General features: G+C 36.9%; 1 protein-coding gene across 1 annotated transcript in view; it reads left to right on the plus strand.

Annotated features, from left to right (window-relative positions):
• Nucleotides 1–3896: 3896 nt before the first annotated feature.
• RADX (RPA1 related single stranded DNA binding protein, X-linked) overlaps nt 3897–18862 on the plus strand; it is a 68246-nt gene continuing 53280 nt past the window's right edge. The window contains exons 1-3 of the mRNA XM_008544716.2: nt 3897–4745; nt 12970–13112; nt 14288–14480. Coding sequence (XP_008542938.2) covers nt 4106–4745; nt 12970–13112; nt 14288–14480 — 976 coding nt within the window. The 5' untranslated portion in view covers nt 3897–4105. The remainder of the gene's footprint in view (nt 4746–12969; nt 13113–14287; nt 14481–18862) is intronic.

Consider the following 18862-nt stretch of genomic DNA (forward strand, 5'->3'; position numbering starts at 1 on the left):
AGGGTTTCGCTGGTTCGGATCCTGGGCGCGGACATGGCACCAATCATCAAGCCATGCTGAGGCGGCATCCCACATGCCACAACTAGAAGGATCCACAACTAAAAATACAAAACTATGTACTGGGGGGGCTTTGGGGAGAAGAAGGAAAAATAAAACCTTTTTTTTTAAAAGAAAAACATTCTACATGGCAACCCGGTATTCATATATATATACCAACAAATCCGAAACAAAAATCTTACAAAGCAATCCTAACCCTTACTATGTGTGATGCACTCTGACATTTTCTGTTCTATTCTTTTTTATATTTTTAATTGCCGGTTGTGAACAATAAATTGACTTCATGACCTCATCAATGCCTCACAATCCACAGTTTAAAAACAGTGTATTATTGAGTATCTAATGGCTCCCTATAGTTCTGGCATTCTGTGATTTTGTGGCATGCCTTTATCTTCCTTTTAGAATAATAGTAACAATAGCTAGCATTTATTGAACTCTTAGTATGTGCCAGATACTGTTTTAAGCACTTTATCCATATGAAATAACAATTTTTCAACAACTGTGACTACTTTTATGAGTCCAGTTTTAAAGATGAGGAAAATCAATGTGGCTGATATCTGCACCAAATTTAGTGGACTACAAAATAAATTTCATAGTGTATTTAAAATGATTTGAATATCTTAGCACATCACCATTTTATAAAATAAAGTATTATCTTGCCTGCCTTTACTATTTTAAGCTCTGAAGGGCACTATACAAATTGCCCAGGTCTGAGGGGAGAAAAAAATCAATAACCTAACTGAGACTCATTATTGGCTCTAAAAGTCATTTCTCTTACTTATTCTAATATTGTGTAATTAATCCTAAAGCAAGTGCTCATAATGCCACACCAGGGAACATTCATACATAGGTGTGACAACTACTCAAGTAGACACCTTAATTCTTGTGGAGACGCACTATCAGCAGATTGTCAGTAGAACAATACAAAAGACTCCATGTGTGTCCATAGTCATTGTACACCTTTATTGTGTGCTGTATTGTAAAAACAAACATGGGTGCTATTTCTTCCCCATTCCAGTAATTACCCAACTATTGAGCACCACTGCCAACATTCATCTTTTATGAATTGGTTGGAAGGACCCAGAATATGATAATATGTTACTGTTACGACTAAATTCCACTCAGTATATAGTTTAGGGGGTGCCGATGGAGCAGATTTGAAATATTTCAAACCAGTTCTTTTTGGATAAACAATAGAGATAGTTGATATTTAATAACTTCTGCAGTAAATCTCATAAAAATCCATAATTTCATTTATTCATTAAACAATTACTATTGAGCGCCTACTATATACTACATACTGATTTTGGAACCAGAGATTCAGCAGCGAACATAACAAAGAACCTACACTCAGGGAGCTTACTTGTTCTGTGTTTTGTAAATTCGGATTTTTCTGTATTGCATTTGTTTATAGAGAGGCACTCATATATTATAGTCCCTTTGGTGGAGAGGCAGTGGGAATTATATATGTCATTTATTTAAAAGATTTGAGTGCCTTTTATGCATAGCGGTAGTGGAAGAGCTACAGGAAACAATAAAGAATAAATGTCTCTACTCTCAAAAGGCTTACAGTCTAGTGGTTCCTAACCAGGGGCTATTTTGCCCTCAGGGGACATTTGTCAATGTCTGGGGATATTTTTGGTTATCACAGCTGGGGCAGCAGGGAATTAGAGCTACAGGCATCTAGCGGGTTGAGGCCAGGAATGCTGTTAAACATCCCCCAGTGCACAAGACATTTCCACAATGAATAATTTTCTGGCCCAAAATGTCAAGAGTGTCCAGATTGAGAAACCTTGAGTTAGAGAGACAAGCTACATACATTGGAAGTGTTGTTTTTAATTACAAGGTAGTAGATGATAAATGTTAAATGGGTGATACAGACAAGAGAAAGATTATTCTAGAATGAATCATTTATGGGAGGCTTCATGAAGGAAGTGGGGCTCAAGCTGAAGTATGTCATTCTTCTGCTCAAAACAGAGGAAAGCCTATAGAGCCTTGTGACTTCTCTGACTTCATCTCCTACCCCTCTCCCCTTCACCCCTCCACTCCAGCCAAATGGCTTTGCATTTCCTTGTAAATATCAAGCATCCTTCTACTCACGGAATCTGCTCTTGCTGTTCCCTTTGATTCAAATGTCCTTTCCTAAGATGTCCACATACCCACTCCCTCACTTCCTGAAGGTCTCTGCGGTGTTCAACTTCTTAATAGAGACCCCTTCCCTAATCATATTCTATATAAAATATTAACTACTGCCCCTTTCCCCTTATTATACTTTTTGGTCTCCATAGTAAGACTGTATCTGGCCCAGAGCAGACACTCAAGAAATATGTGTAGATTGAGTGTATTAGTTAAATATTAATAATGGCACAGTTCAGGGGCTGGCCCCGTGGCCGAGTGGTTAAGTTCGCGCGCTCCACTGCAGGCGTCCCAGTGTTTCGTTGGTTCGAACCCTGGGTGCGGACATGGCACTGCTCATCAAGCCACGCTGAGGCAGCATCCCACATACCACAACCAGAAGAACCCACAACGAGAAATATACAACTATGTACTGGGGGGCTTTGGGGAGAAAAAGGAAAAAATAAAATCTTTAAAAAAATTTAAAAAAAAATTGAGAATATTCATAAAAATAATAATAATAATAATGGCACAGTTCTTCAGCCCGAGCAGTGAAAAGAATCTTTACTAAAGGTGTCTGACTACTGTTATCCCTAAGGAGCTAGAACAGTGCCTACCTCATAGCAGGGACTTCATAAAAAGTGAATAAAGAATGATGAAATAGCGAGCAAAGGGAGATTAATATAATCAAAACAAGACTATAAACACCTTTGAAAAGTATTCTTAGGACAATTACTACATTCTATGTGTACTGGCACATCTGGGTACATATAATAAATGTTTTATTTTTAATTCTAACTATTCTTATCAGCTTTTCCAATTTATATCCATTCAGTTCCTTGTAGTTTAGAAACGCAGTTTCTGAAATTCTATATCCTAGCTCTACGTTAAGCCAGGTATTGTATAAAACATAAGTACATTTTAAGAAGTCTAATTTAAAGGTTGCTCTTTACCAAGCCTGTTCTACAATTTTCTGGTTTTATTTGCACTTAATCTAGTTGACCCACCTTGCACTCAGGGAGCCACTACACACAACGATGCTAATGCTAATACCAATAGCAACCAACGTTTACGGAGGACTTTTTGTGCTAAGGACTGTCCTGAAGGCTGTGCCTACATTACCTGTTTTCGTTCGTATTACAGGAGACCCATGTCATCACATTCATATATATTAACCAACTCTAATTTACTTCCTTTTTTTTTTTTTTAAAGATTGGCACCTCAGCTAACATCTGTTGCCAATCTTTTTTACCCTTCTTCTTCTTCTCCCCAAAGCCCCCCAGTACATAGTTGTATATTCTAGTTGTAGGTCCCTCTGGCTCTGCTATGTGGGACGCTGCCACAACGTGGCCTAATGAGTGGTGCTAGGTCTGCGCCCAGAATCCGAAGGGATGAAACCTGGGCCGGCAAACCGGAGCCCGCGAACTTAACCTCTCAGCCTGGGCCGACCCCTCTAATTTACTTTCTGTTGCTGGTCCAAGGCCCAAACCCCCAAACCCCTGAACTATGACAACTTGCACCCCGCTTCCAGCCCCGTTTTCTTTTCCACGGCCTCTCGGCACCTCTAGAAGAGACACAAGCGCTCCTACCCCTCCCTCGTGCTACGCTTTGGGAACCATGGCAACCAAAGCTTTTCCCCTACTCCTCTCCCGGCAGTCCAGCGGGCACCAGAACAGAGGATCCGCTACGTAAGCGCGCGAGTGTCTGCCTAGCAACAGTGCCCCGGACCAGGAAGCGCGCCCAGAGGGGGGCGGGGCGAGAGAGCCGGCGCGCGCAAACGAAACGCCTTTACAGCCTCGCCACAGGGTGGAGCCTGGTCAGTCAGCTGGGGCAGAGTAGCGATTGTCGCTCGAGCGCGCGATTTCTTATCCTCTCAGCTTTAGACCCGGGAAACTAGCTTTTGGGATTGAAAAGGGTACGGAATTACCCCACAATGTCTGGTGAGTCAGGCCAACCTCAGGCCGGCCCCTCACATGGTGGGCTATACCTGCCGAACTCTGAGAGAAATCGGGTTGGGGTCCTGCGAGGGGTCGGAAGGGCCGACGCCCAAGGGCCCAGGTCCTGGATCCAAAAGGTTCTTGAGCAAATAACAGACTCACCTCGCCGGCGGGTCACGCCCTCGGAGGTGGTGCCTGTCGCTGTGGTGGCCGTCCAAAGATACCTGTTAGAGGATGAGCCCCGCGACAGGATTCGCAAACCTCCCCTTTACTGCTATGATGTGACGATCTCGGACGGGGTGTACCAGGAGAAGTGCTACCTGGACCCCAGCCTGAATTCTCTCGTATATAAAAATATTCTTAAAGTTGGCATAGAAATGAGAATTTCCAGAGTCTCGTGTGTTTACAACGAGAGAAGGTTAGGTCAGGGGATCCTGTGCATAGATAACGTCCACTGTGGGAAGACCCTGGAAGCTATTTCTTTAGAAACGCCCTTCAGAAATAGAGCGCATGAGGAGATACCGGAGAGGCCCTTAAGGGGCGGCAAGAGTCATTACCTGGCCCTGTGGAATAACGAAGATCCGTATGGAGATATCTGGTTAACCAACAAGCAACCTGAGGAACACAATTTTAACAGTAAGTAATTCGCGGGAACGACGGCGCACGGGTAGGCGGAAAAGAGTTTTCAGGAGCTTGCGTTCATGGGAAAGGAAACGAAGGTGCTTTGGTATTTTTAATTACAAGCCGGGAGTGGTAGTAGACGAGATTTCACGAGTGACGGGGACGCCGGCTTAATGAAACTTACACGGTCCGCATCTTGCTTTGGTTGTAGAAGTGGCCATTCTGAAAGTGTCGGAATACTTCTTACATTTAATCTGGCGAACGTACTGATGTTGTAGTTAGTATTCCTCGTGTTCATTATACGTTTGACTACCACGGACTTAATCTTAGTTTCATTCGCATTCCAGTTGTGGAAATAGTACTTTCTGTGTTGCTTGGAGAGTGGATAGATTTGAATTCAGCGTCAAAGTTGTAGATATTTGTGGTTTTGCATGTTTTAACCTTTATTCAAAAAAGGATGTTCTGTAATTTATTCCTGAATAATTTAATGAAACACCATGTTTATGTCTTTGAGTGTAGCAGTTATGTACATATCGCTTTTTCAATGTGTGATTTTGTGGGAAGGCTTGGAATTCTCATTTTTATGTTTTTTTATTACTTCCCACGGGCTATACTGATCTGAGAGTTTCAATTCTGTATCAGAAGTAGAAAGTTAACCTGAAAATGCCAGCTCGTAATTAGCAACTGCTCTAGAATATCTTTTATCTGTAAGAGGTGGAAGTAAGGAGAATGATAGTACTATAGTCATATACGTGTATGGGATGGGGAGGAAATAAAATGCGAACGATAAAGACGAAAGTACTGGAGAGAGAAATATAATTCTCTACATTTACTGCTTTTCAGGGTTTTTTTACATTGCAATCATAATGCTAGATCATGGGTAATAATCTTACTGTGACGTGTAACAGCAACGAACTTTAAAGGGAAAAGATAACTAGGTCAAAAATATGCAATTAAAGTAATAAACAGTTATAAGGGGGAAAAGGTGTTATTGAAATGTGTCGCCACGGATGATTTATATAACAAGCTTTAAAAGCAAGATAGTCATTTCAGGGATGAAATAATGGAATGATTTTTATCTCAAGCATGGAATAAGGCAGCAGCGCGTTACTACTCTGTCCATCATTTTCATTTTTAGAATTTAATATATAAATGAAAAATGGGTGCTCTAGAAGAAGAATTGAGAGGAATAATAATTTGTAAAAGAATATTTCACTTTTCTGCTTATAAAAGTAATATCTATTCATTATTGAAGCAGTATTTTTATTATAAAAGGCAATGTCCATCTGCTAAAAGATCCAAACTATATATATTAAAAATGTAGGGGCCTGCCGTGTGGCAGAGCGGTTAATTTCCCGAGCTCCACTTGGCGGCCCAGGGTTTCCCTGGTTCGGATCCTGGGTGGGGACTTGGCGCCGCCCTTCAGGCCACGTAGGGGCGGTATCCCATGTGCTACAACTAGAAGGACCCACAACTAAAAGTATACAACTGTGTGCTGGGGGGATTTGGGGAGGGGAAAAAACTTAAAAGATTGGCAACAGTTGTTAGCTCAGGTGCCAATCTTAAAAAAAAAAAGTAAGACCCAAGTATAGTAAAATGTTGATGACAAAATCTAGAACTGGGTGTATTGATGTTCTTTCAGGTTTGCTGTATGTTTGAAATTTTTAATAATAAAAGGTTGGGGTGGAGTGGAAGGCCCCTTTTGCCTCCTCCTGTGCTTTCAACTTTCCTCTCAAAACTCCAAACTGTCAGCAGTTGATATGGATATACCATGATTTATGTGATCATGCCCATGTGAATGGGTAATTTGTAGTTTTAGGCAGTCATCGGTTTTTCAGTTTTAGATCCAGTGCTGAACATCATTAGGATATGCACGTATTTGTTCACTGTGTTCAAATAGTTCTGTTGAATGGATGGATTCCTAGAAGAGAAACTGCTGGATTAAAGAGTAATTGAATTTTTTAATTTAATGGATATTGACAAATCATCTTCTGAAAAAGTTCTCTTAATTTACATTCCCACTAACATGTATATGAGAATGCCCATTTCCCCCATCGTACTATTTTTAAATTATATCTTTTGACTTTTTCTAATTAATATATAGGATTTCTTTGCTAATGGATATTAAGTTTTTGTCTGCTATATATTGCAAATTATTTTCTCACATTGTCTCTTTTAACTTTATGGTGTGTTTTTGTACTTTTAAAAGTTTTCTATTAAGGTACAATGTATATAGTAACGTGGAAAAGTCTTAAAAATACAGCTTGATCAATGTTTACACATATATACATCTTTGTAACCACTTCCACCTCCCCTATCCCCCCCCACCCCCCCATCAAGATATGGGACACTTCAGGCACCCCAAAAGGCTCCTTCTTGCCCTTCCTGGTCAATACTCTACCCCAAAGGTAACCAATATTGTGATCTCGGGTGGCCCCCTGGCGGAGTGGTTAAGTTCGCGTGCTCCGCTTGGTGGCCCCGGGTTTCGCTGGTGGGTTTTGCTGATTCGAATCCTGGGCGCGGACATGGCGCCGCTCTTCCGGCCACGCTGAGGTAGAGTCCCACTTGCGACAACTAGAAGGACCCACAGCTAAAAATACACGACTATGTACTGGGGGAATTTGGGGAGAAAAAACGGGAAAAAATATATTGTGATCTCAAAGACAGCTTTTTAAAATGGAAGTTAGTTAAAATACCACTCTCCTACCGAAATCTCTCCAGTAGCTCCTCATTGCCCTTAGACCACAATCCAGACTTCTACAGGGGATCCACAAACCCCTACAAAGGTTGGCAAACTGTAAAGAGCTAGATCCTAAATCTTTTTGTCTTTGCTGGATATATGGTCTGTGTGGCAGCTGTTCAACTTTGCCATTGTATAGCGAAAGCAGCCATAGACAGAGTGTAGCTTAACGGATTTGGCTGTTTTTCAATAGAATTTTATTTACAAAACAGGCAGCAAGCTGGATTTGCCTCACGCTGTAGTTTGTGTTCTCCTACCCTACGGAATCCCCTTCCTCACTTCATCTCTTGTTTTTTTTTTAAGATTTTTTTCCTTTTTCTCCCGAAAGCCCCCCAGTACATAGTTGCATATTTTTTTTAGTTGTGGGTCCTTCTAGTTGTGGCATGTGGGACGCTGCCTCAGCGTGGCCTGATGAACGGTGCCATGTCCGCATCCAGGTTCCCAACCGGCGAAACCCTGGGCCCGCCAAGGCGGAGTGTGTGAACTTAACCACTTCGCCACTGACCGGCCCTTTCTAACCTCATCTCTAACCTCTCTCCTCCACCATTTTGTTTCAGCAATACCAGCCTCGTTTTTAATCCTTAAACCTCCAAACTCTTTCCTGCCTCAGATACTTTGCTCCTGCTTTTTCCTCTTTCTGGTAAGTTCCTTCCCATCCTCAAGTTTCAGCTCAAATATAAAAAACATGTTAGAAAAGGGCTATTTAAATATGTATTCCTTCCCTGTTTATTATTATTACTTCACTGTGCAAGTGCCCTTCATAGAATTAATAACACTCAAATTATTTTCTTTCTCCTCCCACTAGTTTATAAGATCCATGAGGGCAAGGACTCTGTTTTTTTCACTGCTGTGGATTATTTTCCCTATACCCAGAACAATGTCTGGCACGTAGTAGGCGTTCAGCGTTTGTTGAATAAAGGAGTGAATGAAATAAATTACATTAATGGATTTTCTAATGTTGAGCCACTTTTGTATCTTTACTTGGTCATAGTTGTTATTTTTACATCTGTGTGTTCAGGTGAATTTAGTCCATAGGTTTTGTTACTTTTTGAGTGGGGTACTGTTTCAGTCCAATTTGTGTATCAGGTTAATATTAGCTTAGTAGAATGAGTTGGGAAGCTGGCCTGTTTTTTTGTGTTTATGGAAATCATGTGTTCATTGAAAGTTTGGTAGGATTTACCCCTAAAGCTATTGGAAGCTGGGACCTTGGGCTGGTATAGGGGGCTGAGGGAATGACTCCTTTTCAATTTCTTGTAGAAAAAGTAGTAAAACCAACAATGCTTTTTCTTGAGTCCATTTTTGAGAGCCGATGTTTCGATCTCATTTCCACCCTTTGGGAAATCTCATTTCACCTAGATGTCAAAGTTGTACACAGTAGTTCATAGTTTTTAATCTCTGTCTTGTTAGTTACATTCCTTTTTACATTCCTAATGTTTGTATGTTCATCCTTTTTCGTGATCAGCCTTGCCAGAGGTTTATGTATGTTTTTGCTATTCAAAAAAAAAAAACCCAAAGACTCTCAGCTTTATTAATTAAGAAGTCTGTAGTGGGGAGATGTTTTCTACTTTATTTCTGCTATCATCTTTAATTCCTTTTATTTCCTTTGTTCATATTTTTTTGTATTACCTTCTTAGTTGAATGCTTGTTTCATTTATTTCTTTGTTTATTACTTCCAAATGCTTTTAAAATTCTGAAATTTTCCGTGGATACTGCTTTTGTCTGCATCCTCCAGATTTTGAAGTGTAGAGATTTCATTGTCACTCATGTTTTCTGATTTTAAATTTGAGTTCCTCTCTAACTCCCAAAAGTTTAGAAAAAGCTTGCTTATTGGATATGAAGTTCCTTATTATACCAAGTTTTAAAATTTTAATTAAAATATTCCATATCCTTATTTTAAAATCTATTTTCTTTGCTCATTTCTCTGAGAGGAATATTGGTTTCTCTTTATGGTGGTGGTGGTGTTCATTTCTCCTTATATTTCTCAAAGTTTTTGATTTAGATGTTTATATAATGTGTAAAATTTTATAAATTATTAATATCTTTTTGGTGTATTTTACTCTTTTTCAGTATGGAGTTTGTCTCTTTTTACCATGAATTATATTTTGTCTGATATTTCTGTTTACCACTTCTGCTGTCTTTTAGTTAACATTTAAAGCAATGGTTCTTAAACGTGGGTGGGCATCCATTTCACCTTAAAAGTGTTTTAAAATGCAGACTGCTGGGTGCCACCACCAGCTTCTGATTCAGTAGGTCTGTGGTAGGGACCTAGAATTTGCATTTCTAACAAGTTCTCTGGTGATAATTGATGCTGCTGGTGTAAAGGCCACATTTTGAGAACCACTGCTTTAGCGTATATATCTTTGTCCATCACTTTATTTTCATTTTGTTTTAAATTTGTCTCTTTTAAGAAACATGTAGCTAAGATTTTGCTTTTTGACCCAAACCAATTCTTTTTTTAAGAGACGAATTTTATTAGATTAAATTTAATGTGGTCAATGACGTTTGTACCTGTTCTTGAAATCCGAATCTGTTTACTATATTCCATGCTCTATTTTTTTTTTTACCTTTGCAAGATTTAAAAATGTTTTTTCTTCCAGTGCTTTAGAAATTATACATTATATTTGTATTCTGCTGGTGGATACCTTTAATGTTTTAACAAAATTATTTAAACTCACATTTTTGTATCAATCTCTAGAATTATTCAGAATTTATAATAAACTCCTCCTGAACAAGAAAAGATGTTTAGGACTCTCCTTGGTCATGATGCAATTTGGTATACTGCTGTACTGAATTTGGAAGGATTTGATTTGGTGTTTTTGCTATCATAAATGATTTGGGTTTGTAGATTTCTCTTTTGTACTATTTCAGTCATAATTTTTCAGGATTTGTCTGATTTATAAAATGAATTGGTACAATTTCTACATTTTCCTGTACTCTGGAACAACTTATAGTCAAAGGAAAGAGCTTTCTTTGAAAATTGTTAGAATTTTCTTGTAAAACCATGTGAACCTTGTCCTATGTTTGGAAGTCATTATTTGTGAATTTTTCATTTTCTTCCGTGGTTATTGACCTATTCCAGTTTTCTTCTGCTTCTTAGGGCAATATTGGTAATTCGTGTTTTCCTAGAAGATTATCTATTTCACTGACGTATTCAAGTTTAGTGATATATAATCATATACAATAATCTTTAAAATTTTTTCTCTATAGTTGATCACATCCCAGACGTTATATTTTTTTTCTTTCTTCATGATTGCACTTGTCAAACTTCTACCTTTTCATTAAGTTTTTGTGGGAATTGAATTTACCAGTTCTACTATTTTCTAATTCATTATTTTCATCATTAATCTTTATTTCTTTCTGCATCCCTTGGATTTATTCTTTTGCAGGAATTTTCAGTGTTTGGTCCAAGGACCCCTAGGCGTGTCCCTAAGATCTTTTCAGGGGATTCACAACATCAAAACTATTTTCATAATAAAAATACTAAAACTTTTATTTACCTTTTTTCACTCTCATTCTCTCAAAAGTATACATTGGAGTTTTCCAGAGGCTACATGACATATGACATTGAAACAGACTAAATGCCAAGGAAAATATGTGTATACAGCTATCTTCTGTTAAGCTAGACATTAAAGAGACTTGCAAAAACATAAAACAATGCCACTTTTCTCACTACATTTTTTGTTTTGGAAAATATAGTCATTTCTCAAAAAATGTATATATGATACATAATAGGCTTATTGTTATTTTTAAAGGAATTAATGAATATTTTTCTATTTTTTAGTTTTATGTTATAATGTGCTAAATATTGATAGAAATCACGCACATAAACAAAAGCTTTTTGAAGTCTTCAATAATTTTTAAGAATGAAGGGGTTCTGAGACCAAAAAGTTTGAGAATCACTGTTCTATTGCTTACTATCTATTTATATTGAATATCTAATTCATTTTCATTCTTTCTTTTGATAATGCACACACTTATTTCTATGAATTTGCACAGATTCTTCATTGTCTATATATGGCCTATAATTTATTTTTGGATTTAAGATATATATATATTCTATGAAGTTTGTGAGTTAAAAAATCAAACTGGGAAGACGTTAATCGGGCAGATGTTTGATCACAGCTAACTCTCTGCACCCAATTATAGCAGAAATAGTGGCTCTTAGAACTCTGATTTTACAGAACCACGGAGCTCTTGAATTTATTCCAGGCAGTAAATGGGGTTTATGTGCCTTCATTGATCAAGAGTGTTCCACATACATTCCTGATAATTTAGAGCTGATCCACGATTTGTCTGACCATATTAAAAAGGAAATCACTTGATTACATCAGATCAAATATTAAGACCTGTGATCCTGGGTTAGTAATGTATTGGGAGAATCTGGAAGGAGAATTACACAAGGTATTCTAATACTGAAAATAGTGTCTTTTTTTATGCTAGAGGCGTATTCATAAATTACCATTTAAACTCTTATTAAAAAGAATTTGCAAGTGTGGTGTTCATGCCAAAATGTTGAGTAGGTGATACATTATGTAAATAAATACGGAAGTGGAGGATGCCTTAGTGAAGTAAATATTGGAACAAATACAAATTCAAGTCTTAAAAGTTGGGCCTGTGGGCTATGAGAGAGCAAAATGTGGGGAGAATTGCAGATGGAACCCCTCTTAACCCAAGGAAGAATAAAATCAGAAATACAGGTTAATCTTTTAAAGATGGTAAATAACTTTTAAGCAGTTTTTGTGTTTTCCAGGGAGCTTGGAGATTAAAACATTTCAAAGTAAATTATGTGGCATATGAGACAATAATAAATGCTAAGTGGAAAAATAAAATGGGATGGGGGATAAGTAAAGGGATCAGTTTTCAATAGGGTGGTTAGGGATAACATCACTGAGAAAGTGACTTTTGAGCAAAACTTGAAGGAGAGGGGAAAGGAAGTCAACTTGGGTATCTAAGAGGAAGAAATTCCAGGCAGAGGGAACAGCATGTCCAAAGGCCCTGATACAAGACCATGTCCTGCATGTTTGGGAAAGATAGAACTTACACATAGGAAACTAAGGTGAGGGCAATACAGAAATATATCATAAAACAATTCTATAAATTAAATACAGAAGTGCTTAGTAGTGAGAAAATATTCCATGGCATTAAATTTTGTCCACAAAATTTCTGAAGGGAGGTGAATTTAGATCCAAGTCTCCCAGGAGATAATGACACAGTTTGACAAGGTGGAGGGCGTTCTAGATGGAACGGTGTGTCAGTTGATATAGGCATTTACCTATGTTCCAGGCACATAGTAAGTCATGTAATGTGTATATATAAGCTATTGTTATTAGGCATAGTGTGTATTATTAAGTTTTACATATGAGAAGTATATAGACTGGCTTAGGTGATGAAAAAGAGTTGCTTTGAGGATGATCTAACTACTGTTTTTAACCATTAAAATAGAATTTTGAAATTACCATGACGTATTAAGTAGCATTGTTTTTCGTTTTTGTATTCTAGATACCAAAATAATTTCCCTTTCTCAACTTGAAATGACCTGGACTAACAGAAGAAGTTTTCCTGCTTTGCTTGTGAGAATCTTGCATAAATCAAAACTGCGATACTATGGAAAACCTGATAAAAATATGATTGAGCCATACCAGGTATAAGTGATAAGATCTTATATGATAATTTAACAGTTATAGATTATAACTTACAGACTCGACTCCATATTAGGGTAATTTATGTTTAAATGACATTTTATAAGTTCGATTTAATAATTTGAAAAATGTGCATAAATGTATATTTCGAGGTATTTTTCTATGTAATTTCTCATACAAGAAGGAATTCTTTCTGTATGGGCACCCTGTAGTTCCCTGATACAGCTAGTCTCCACATCTTTTTCTGTATATTCAGTCTTTTCTTCTCTACTGTGCTGTCTACAGCAGCATATAAACATACTCTAGTCTTCCATTTTAAAAAAAGGAAAAAAATCTCCTTTGAGCTCGGGACTCCTCTACTCCCAGTCTCCTCTTCAGGCAGACTCCTCGAAGAAGTGGTCAACACTAGATGTTTTCACTTTCTTGCTTCCCATTTACCTCTCAAATCAATTAGTTTGGCTTTTTTCTTCAGCTGGGCAGTCGCTAGAGACCTTCTAATTGTCAATCTGACCCTTTTCTTTTTCTTGTGCCATATAGTGCTGATGAGAACTGCTTTCTTGGTTTCTGTCCTGTTTTCTTTTTTTACTTAACATTTTTACTGTACTTTCATGTTACCAAGAATTATTTTAGGTGTTTTATTATGGTTTTTTTGTAGAAGTTATATGTACTTTTAGTGAATTTGGAAAATGTAGAAAACTGTATAAATAAAGCTGACAAATATTACCACCCCAAATTCTACCACACAGAGCCACTGTTAATATTAAAGTGTGTTTTATTCCCTTTTTTGTATGTATATATTGTCTACACACATATATACTTATAATTTATATACACATATCAGTGATATCATATGTATACCATATATATCACATCTATGTGTATATTATGCATATCATATATTGCATATGGCTGTATATCATATATCACATTAAATTATCCTACGAAATGGGAATCATGTTGTACATAAAATTTTGAATCATTTAGCATTTTCTTAAGTATTTTCTCATATAGCTAAAAATTCTTCATTCATAACTTTTCATAATTAATAGAGTCTATCATATGATATCATAAATTATTCAGTCATTTCCCTATAGATTTGCTTTCTCATTCTTAAAATTTGAACACCCTGTAGATAAAAGTGACAAACATTCATGTGCTTTTACTCCATTTTTGTCTAGACCTTTTTGGAAGTTGCCGACAGTTCAGGCACTGTGTCAGTGATTATGTGGAATGCCCTGTGTCCCGAGTGGTATAAAAGTTTGCGAGTTGGTTTAGTTCTTCTGCTTCAAGATTATTCTGTTAAAAAGAGTTATCCAGTCAGGACGCAGCCTCTCCCTGCGGATCCACAGATCAAATTAATTTCTACAATGGGTTAAGTATTCAATTAATTTGTTATTTTGTGGCTTTTTTGGGTATGAATTTGCGAAGTACTCTGTTGTCCAGAGGCCCTCAAAAATAACTGAAGCTGTTAGAACCTGACAATCCTTTAAACCTGACAAACCATAAAATTTTCAAGCAGTCACTTAATAATTATACTTATTTATTATTGAGTTTATTAAGAAAAACCATCTGTGATATTTATTGTTGAGTAATGAATGAGCTCTACTTGAGATGTACTTATTTTTGTTTTATTTTTTGTATTATAGTATTAAGCTAATGACTTGAATATGGTTTTCTGTTAGAGGTGCTATTTGAAAGGACTTTTGTCAACATTTTATTTTGAAATAATTTCAAACTTACATAAAAGTTGAAAGAATAGTGTAAAGACCTCCCGTATACCCTTAATACAGACTCAACAATTGTTAATATTTACCTTTGCTTTATCATTTGCGCGTGCTCTCTCTCTCCATGTATAATATATTTGTGTGTGTGTCCTCTGAACCATTTGAGAGTAAGTGGCAGCCATCATATATACCCCTTTACCTCTAAGCACTTTAATAATATTTCAATCTATATTTCCTATGAAAAAAATCACTCTTACATAATCACAGTGCAGTTATCAAAATCAGGAAATTTAAAATTGATACAATACTGTTATCTATAGTCAATATTCAAATGTTGCCAATTGCTTTAATCTTAAAAGGGCTCATCCTAATTAGTAATGAAATCAAAGTTTTGACATCTTGGCATTATCCTAAATATTTTGGGAGCATTAGAATTAGTGTATTAAGTGATTGCTTTAAGATGTGGTTCTGATTTTTTTTGCATTTTCATTTTTCAAAATTGTAGATTACATCACTTAACAACTTTAAGTATTGTTTGTGGCTTATAATAGTTTTATACTGGACCTGTATTTCTATGTATTCTAAATTCCTTAGTTAATCTATTAAGCTTAATTACTTAGAGAATATTCAGATAATGTAGCCTTTGTTCGTTGTTTCCTTAAATATATGTTTACTCAGGAAAACCTCATGTAATTCTTTATTGAAATCTTAAGCATTTGGTAGATGTCAATCATATCTTGCTGAATAAACAAGTTATTACCTAGATAGTTGGTACAATTAGTCCATTATCTAGTTACTCTTTGTTGTAGAAAGGTGGAAAATTAAACTGATAGTGATGTTGAGAAAATACATTAGATGTTGACAAGAGGAAGCTAATTCACAACATGTATTATTATGTCTACCAATTTATAAATTCTTTTCCACAACCAAGCATATCCAAGTGACAAAATTGCTTTAGTAAAAATTGAGGCATTCTTTTTCAATAACAGATAAGGTAAGTGACTTTGTTGGTGTCACATAATGATTCACTGGCATAGTGAAATTTAAAACCTGGTTTCCTGATGCCTAATCTAGTCTTCTTTTAACTAGATACACTGTTTTCTGGTGTAAAGAGAATTAATTTAAATTACAGTTTTCACATGGCTGTGGACACATCCAGAAATATGTCTGGTACTAATAGCTGCTTCTAAACCTTAAAAACATAGCGAAAGTAGGACAATAGACAGCATGTGGTCAGTAGATAAACAGCTGCTAACACTTAAACACCTAAACTGAATCAAGCGCTCTGCTACCTCTGCTATATAGAATTATAGGGCCAGATTTTCGTAATAGAAACTCTTTAAGATTTGAGAGGGAGGCTGGCCCGGTGGCGCAGCGGTTAAGTTCGCATGTTCTGCTTCTTGGCAGCCCAGGGTTTGCCGGTTCGGATCCCGGGTGCGGACATGGCACTGCTTGGCACGCCATGCTGTGGTAGGCGTCCCACATATAAAGTAGAGGAAGATGGGCAAGATGTTAGCTCAGGGCCAGCTTCCTCAGCAAAAAGAGGAGGATTGGCAGTAGTTAACTCAGGGTTAATCTTCCTCAAAAAAAAAAAAAAAAAGATTTGAGAGGCTGTTTATACTTTAAGTTAAAAATTGCGAATACAGGGCCAGCCGCGGTGGCCTAGTGGTTAAGTTCGGTATGCTCCACTTTAGTGGCCTAGGTACCACTCCCAGGTGTAGACCTACACTGCTCATCTGTCAGTGCCATGCTGTGGCGACTCACATACAAAAAAAAAACCCAGGAAGATTGGCAGTGGATGTTAGCTCAGGGCACATCTTCCTCAGCAAAAAAACAAACAAAGAAGAAAATAGCAAATACAGAAATTATTTTTAAAAATGAGAGCCTTGATGAGAATATATTGAAAATGTACCTTTTAGGATTTAAAACAGTTTTACTTCTTATCAGTGTTAGCATCAGTCTCTTTGATCCCATACCTTTTTGATAAGTAATAGAACTTTTTTCCTTTTTATCAGTGGTCAGCAAGCTATTTCTGTAAAGAGTCAGATAGTAAATATTATAGACTGTGCAGGCAATATAGGCTTTGTTGTAACTACTCAACCCTGCCTGTATAGAGTGAAAACAGCCAGAGATGATATGTAAATGAATAGGCATGGCTGTGTTACAACAAAACTTTATGTGCAAAAACAGTCACTCATCTACAGGCTGTAGTTTACTAAGCCTACATGTATAAGTAGATCTCAATCTTGGCCGTAAAGTACATGAGTATCACTTGGAGAGCTTTAGAGAACCACAGGCACCACACCTTCCGAGATTCTGCTTGAATTACCCTGAGGAAGGGACCAAGACTGGTATGTCTTTAAAACTGCTCAGGTAGTGCTAATGTACAGCTGGGGTTGAGAACTACTGATTTAGATCTCTATAAGTCTCAGGGCCGGCCCCGTGGCCGAGTGGTTAAGTTTGCATGCTCCACTTCAGCAGCCCACGGTTTGCAGGCCTGGTACACACTGCTTATCAAGCCATGCTGTGGTGGCATCCCACATAGAAGAACTAGAATGACTTACAACTAGGATATACAACTATGTACTTGGGTTTTGAGGAGAAAAAAAAAGAGAGAAAGATTGGCAACAGATGATAGCTCAGGGCCAATCTATTTAAAAAAAAATGGAGTTTTCCGTTATAGTTATGTAAACCATACTAGGCAGAGGAGATACAAAGATAAGTAATATAGAGTTCTACCTTTAAAAAAATTAGTCTAACAGGGTAACAGATATGTAAGATGAACAAATTACAATAGAATGAAATGAATGACAGTAAACAGTAAGAAAATGTGATGAACAAAAGGGGAGAAGAAGTATACAGAAATGTAGTTGAGGAAATAAGAATGGTCAGGAGAGTAGGAGAATGGGTTGGAGAGGAGAAAGTTTAAGTAGGGGTTAGGAATAACAACAGAGTAGTATAAATGTGAGCAGGATAAATGAGGAAGAGTATGTAGAGGGGGCCAGGATTGGTCAGTAAGAGAGAATGAGGATTTGTGATACCATCACTGCCTTGTACGTGTTGATGATGGAAGCAAAGTATTAGGATAATTTATCTTGGTTTGGCTTTTCATATTTACACTTGTAGCTCCAAGTTATAGAAACTAAGTTGTAATTTAAAAAAAAAAACAAATAAATGGAAGCCTATAAAAATGAAAATTCTATTGTAAATCAAAGGGCTTATTATTTGCTGGTAATGTATGGCTTTGTAAATTGACATTTTTGTATATGAGTCTGTCCTATCTTTTACAAAATAGTATTCAGCTGGCATACCCAAATAATAAACTTTTTAAAATCTTGAGCTTTTTTAGACTGTAATGGATAATATATATTGAGATAATAGCATCAAGTGTTTTTGGTTTTGGGGGGAAGGAGCTGTTTGTTTCATTCGAAATCTTAGCATTTTAGAGCTGGAAGGGACCTTGAATATAATCAAGTAACTATGACTATAAAAGTGCTTTGTGAAACGCAAACTATTTTCCAGGTACAAGATAGTATCATGTAATACAAACTTTCCTCACTCATATATGAAAAGACTGAAATTCTTAAAGGTAAAGTAAATTTTCTAGTCACATGGGTGGTAATAGGTAGGCTGAGAAATCAAGTATCTCCACCCTGGTTTAATCTTTGTTTGCTACACAGCAATTTTTAGAAAAATGTTATTTACAGGCATAAAAGGAAATAGAAAGCCCAGATAATTCTATAACTATTAAAGAAATTGAATCAGAATTTTAAAATCTTCCCACAAAGAAAATACCAGGCATGCATCATTTTATAGGCAACTTCTATCAAAGATTCAAGGAATACATCATTTCAAAACTATTCCAGAGAATAGGCTGAGGGCATACTCTCTACCTCATTCTTTGCTACCAAAATAACCTTGATAATCAAAACCGAACAAGAATAGTATGAAAGAGGAAAATTAAAGGGTAGCTTCAGCTATGAACATATATTATGAATAGAATATTAGCAAACTGAGTTCAGTTATATG

This window comes from Equus przewalskii, chromosome X (assembly GCF_037783145.1).
Source record: "Equus przewalskii isolate Varuska chromosome X, EquPr2, whole genome shotgun sequence".
In the NCBI taxonomy this organism is placed as follows: domain Eukaryota; kingdom Metazoa; phylum Chordata; class Mammalia; order Perissodactyla; family Equidae; genus Equus; species Equus przewalskii.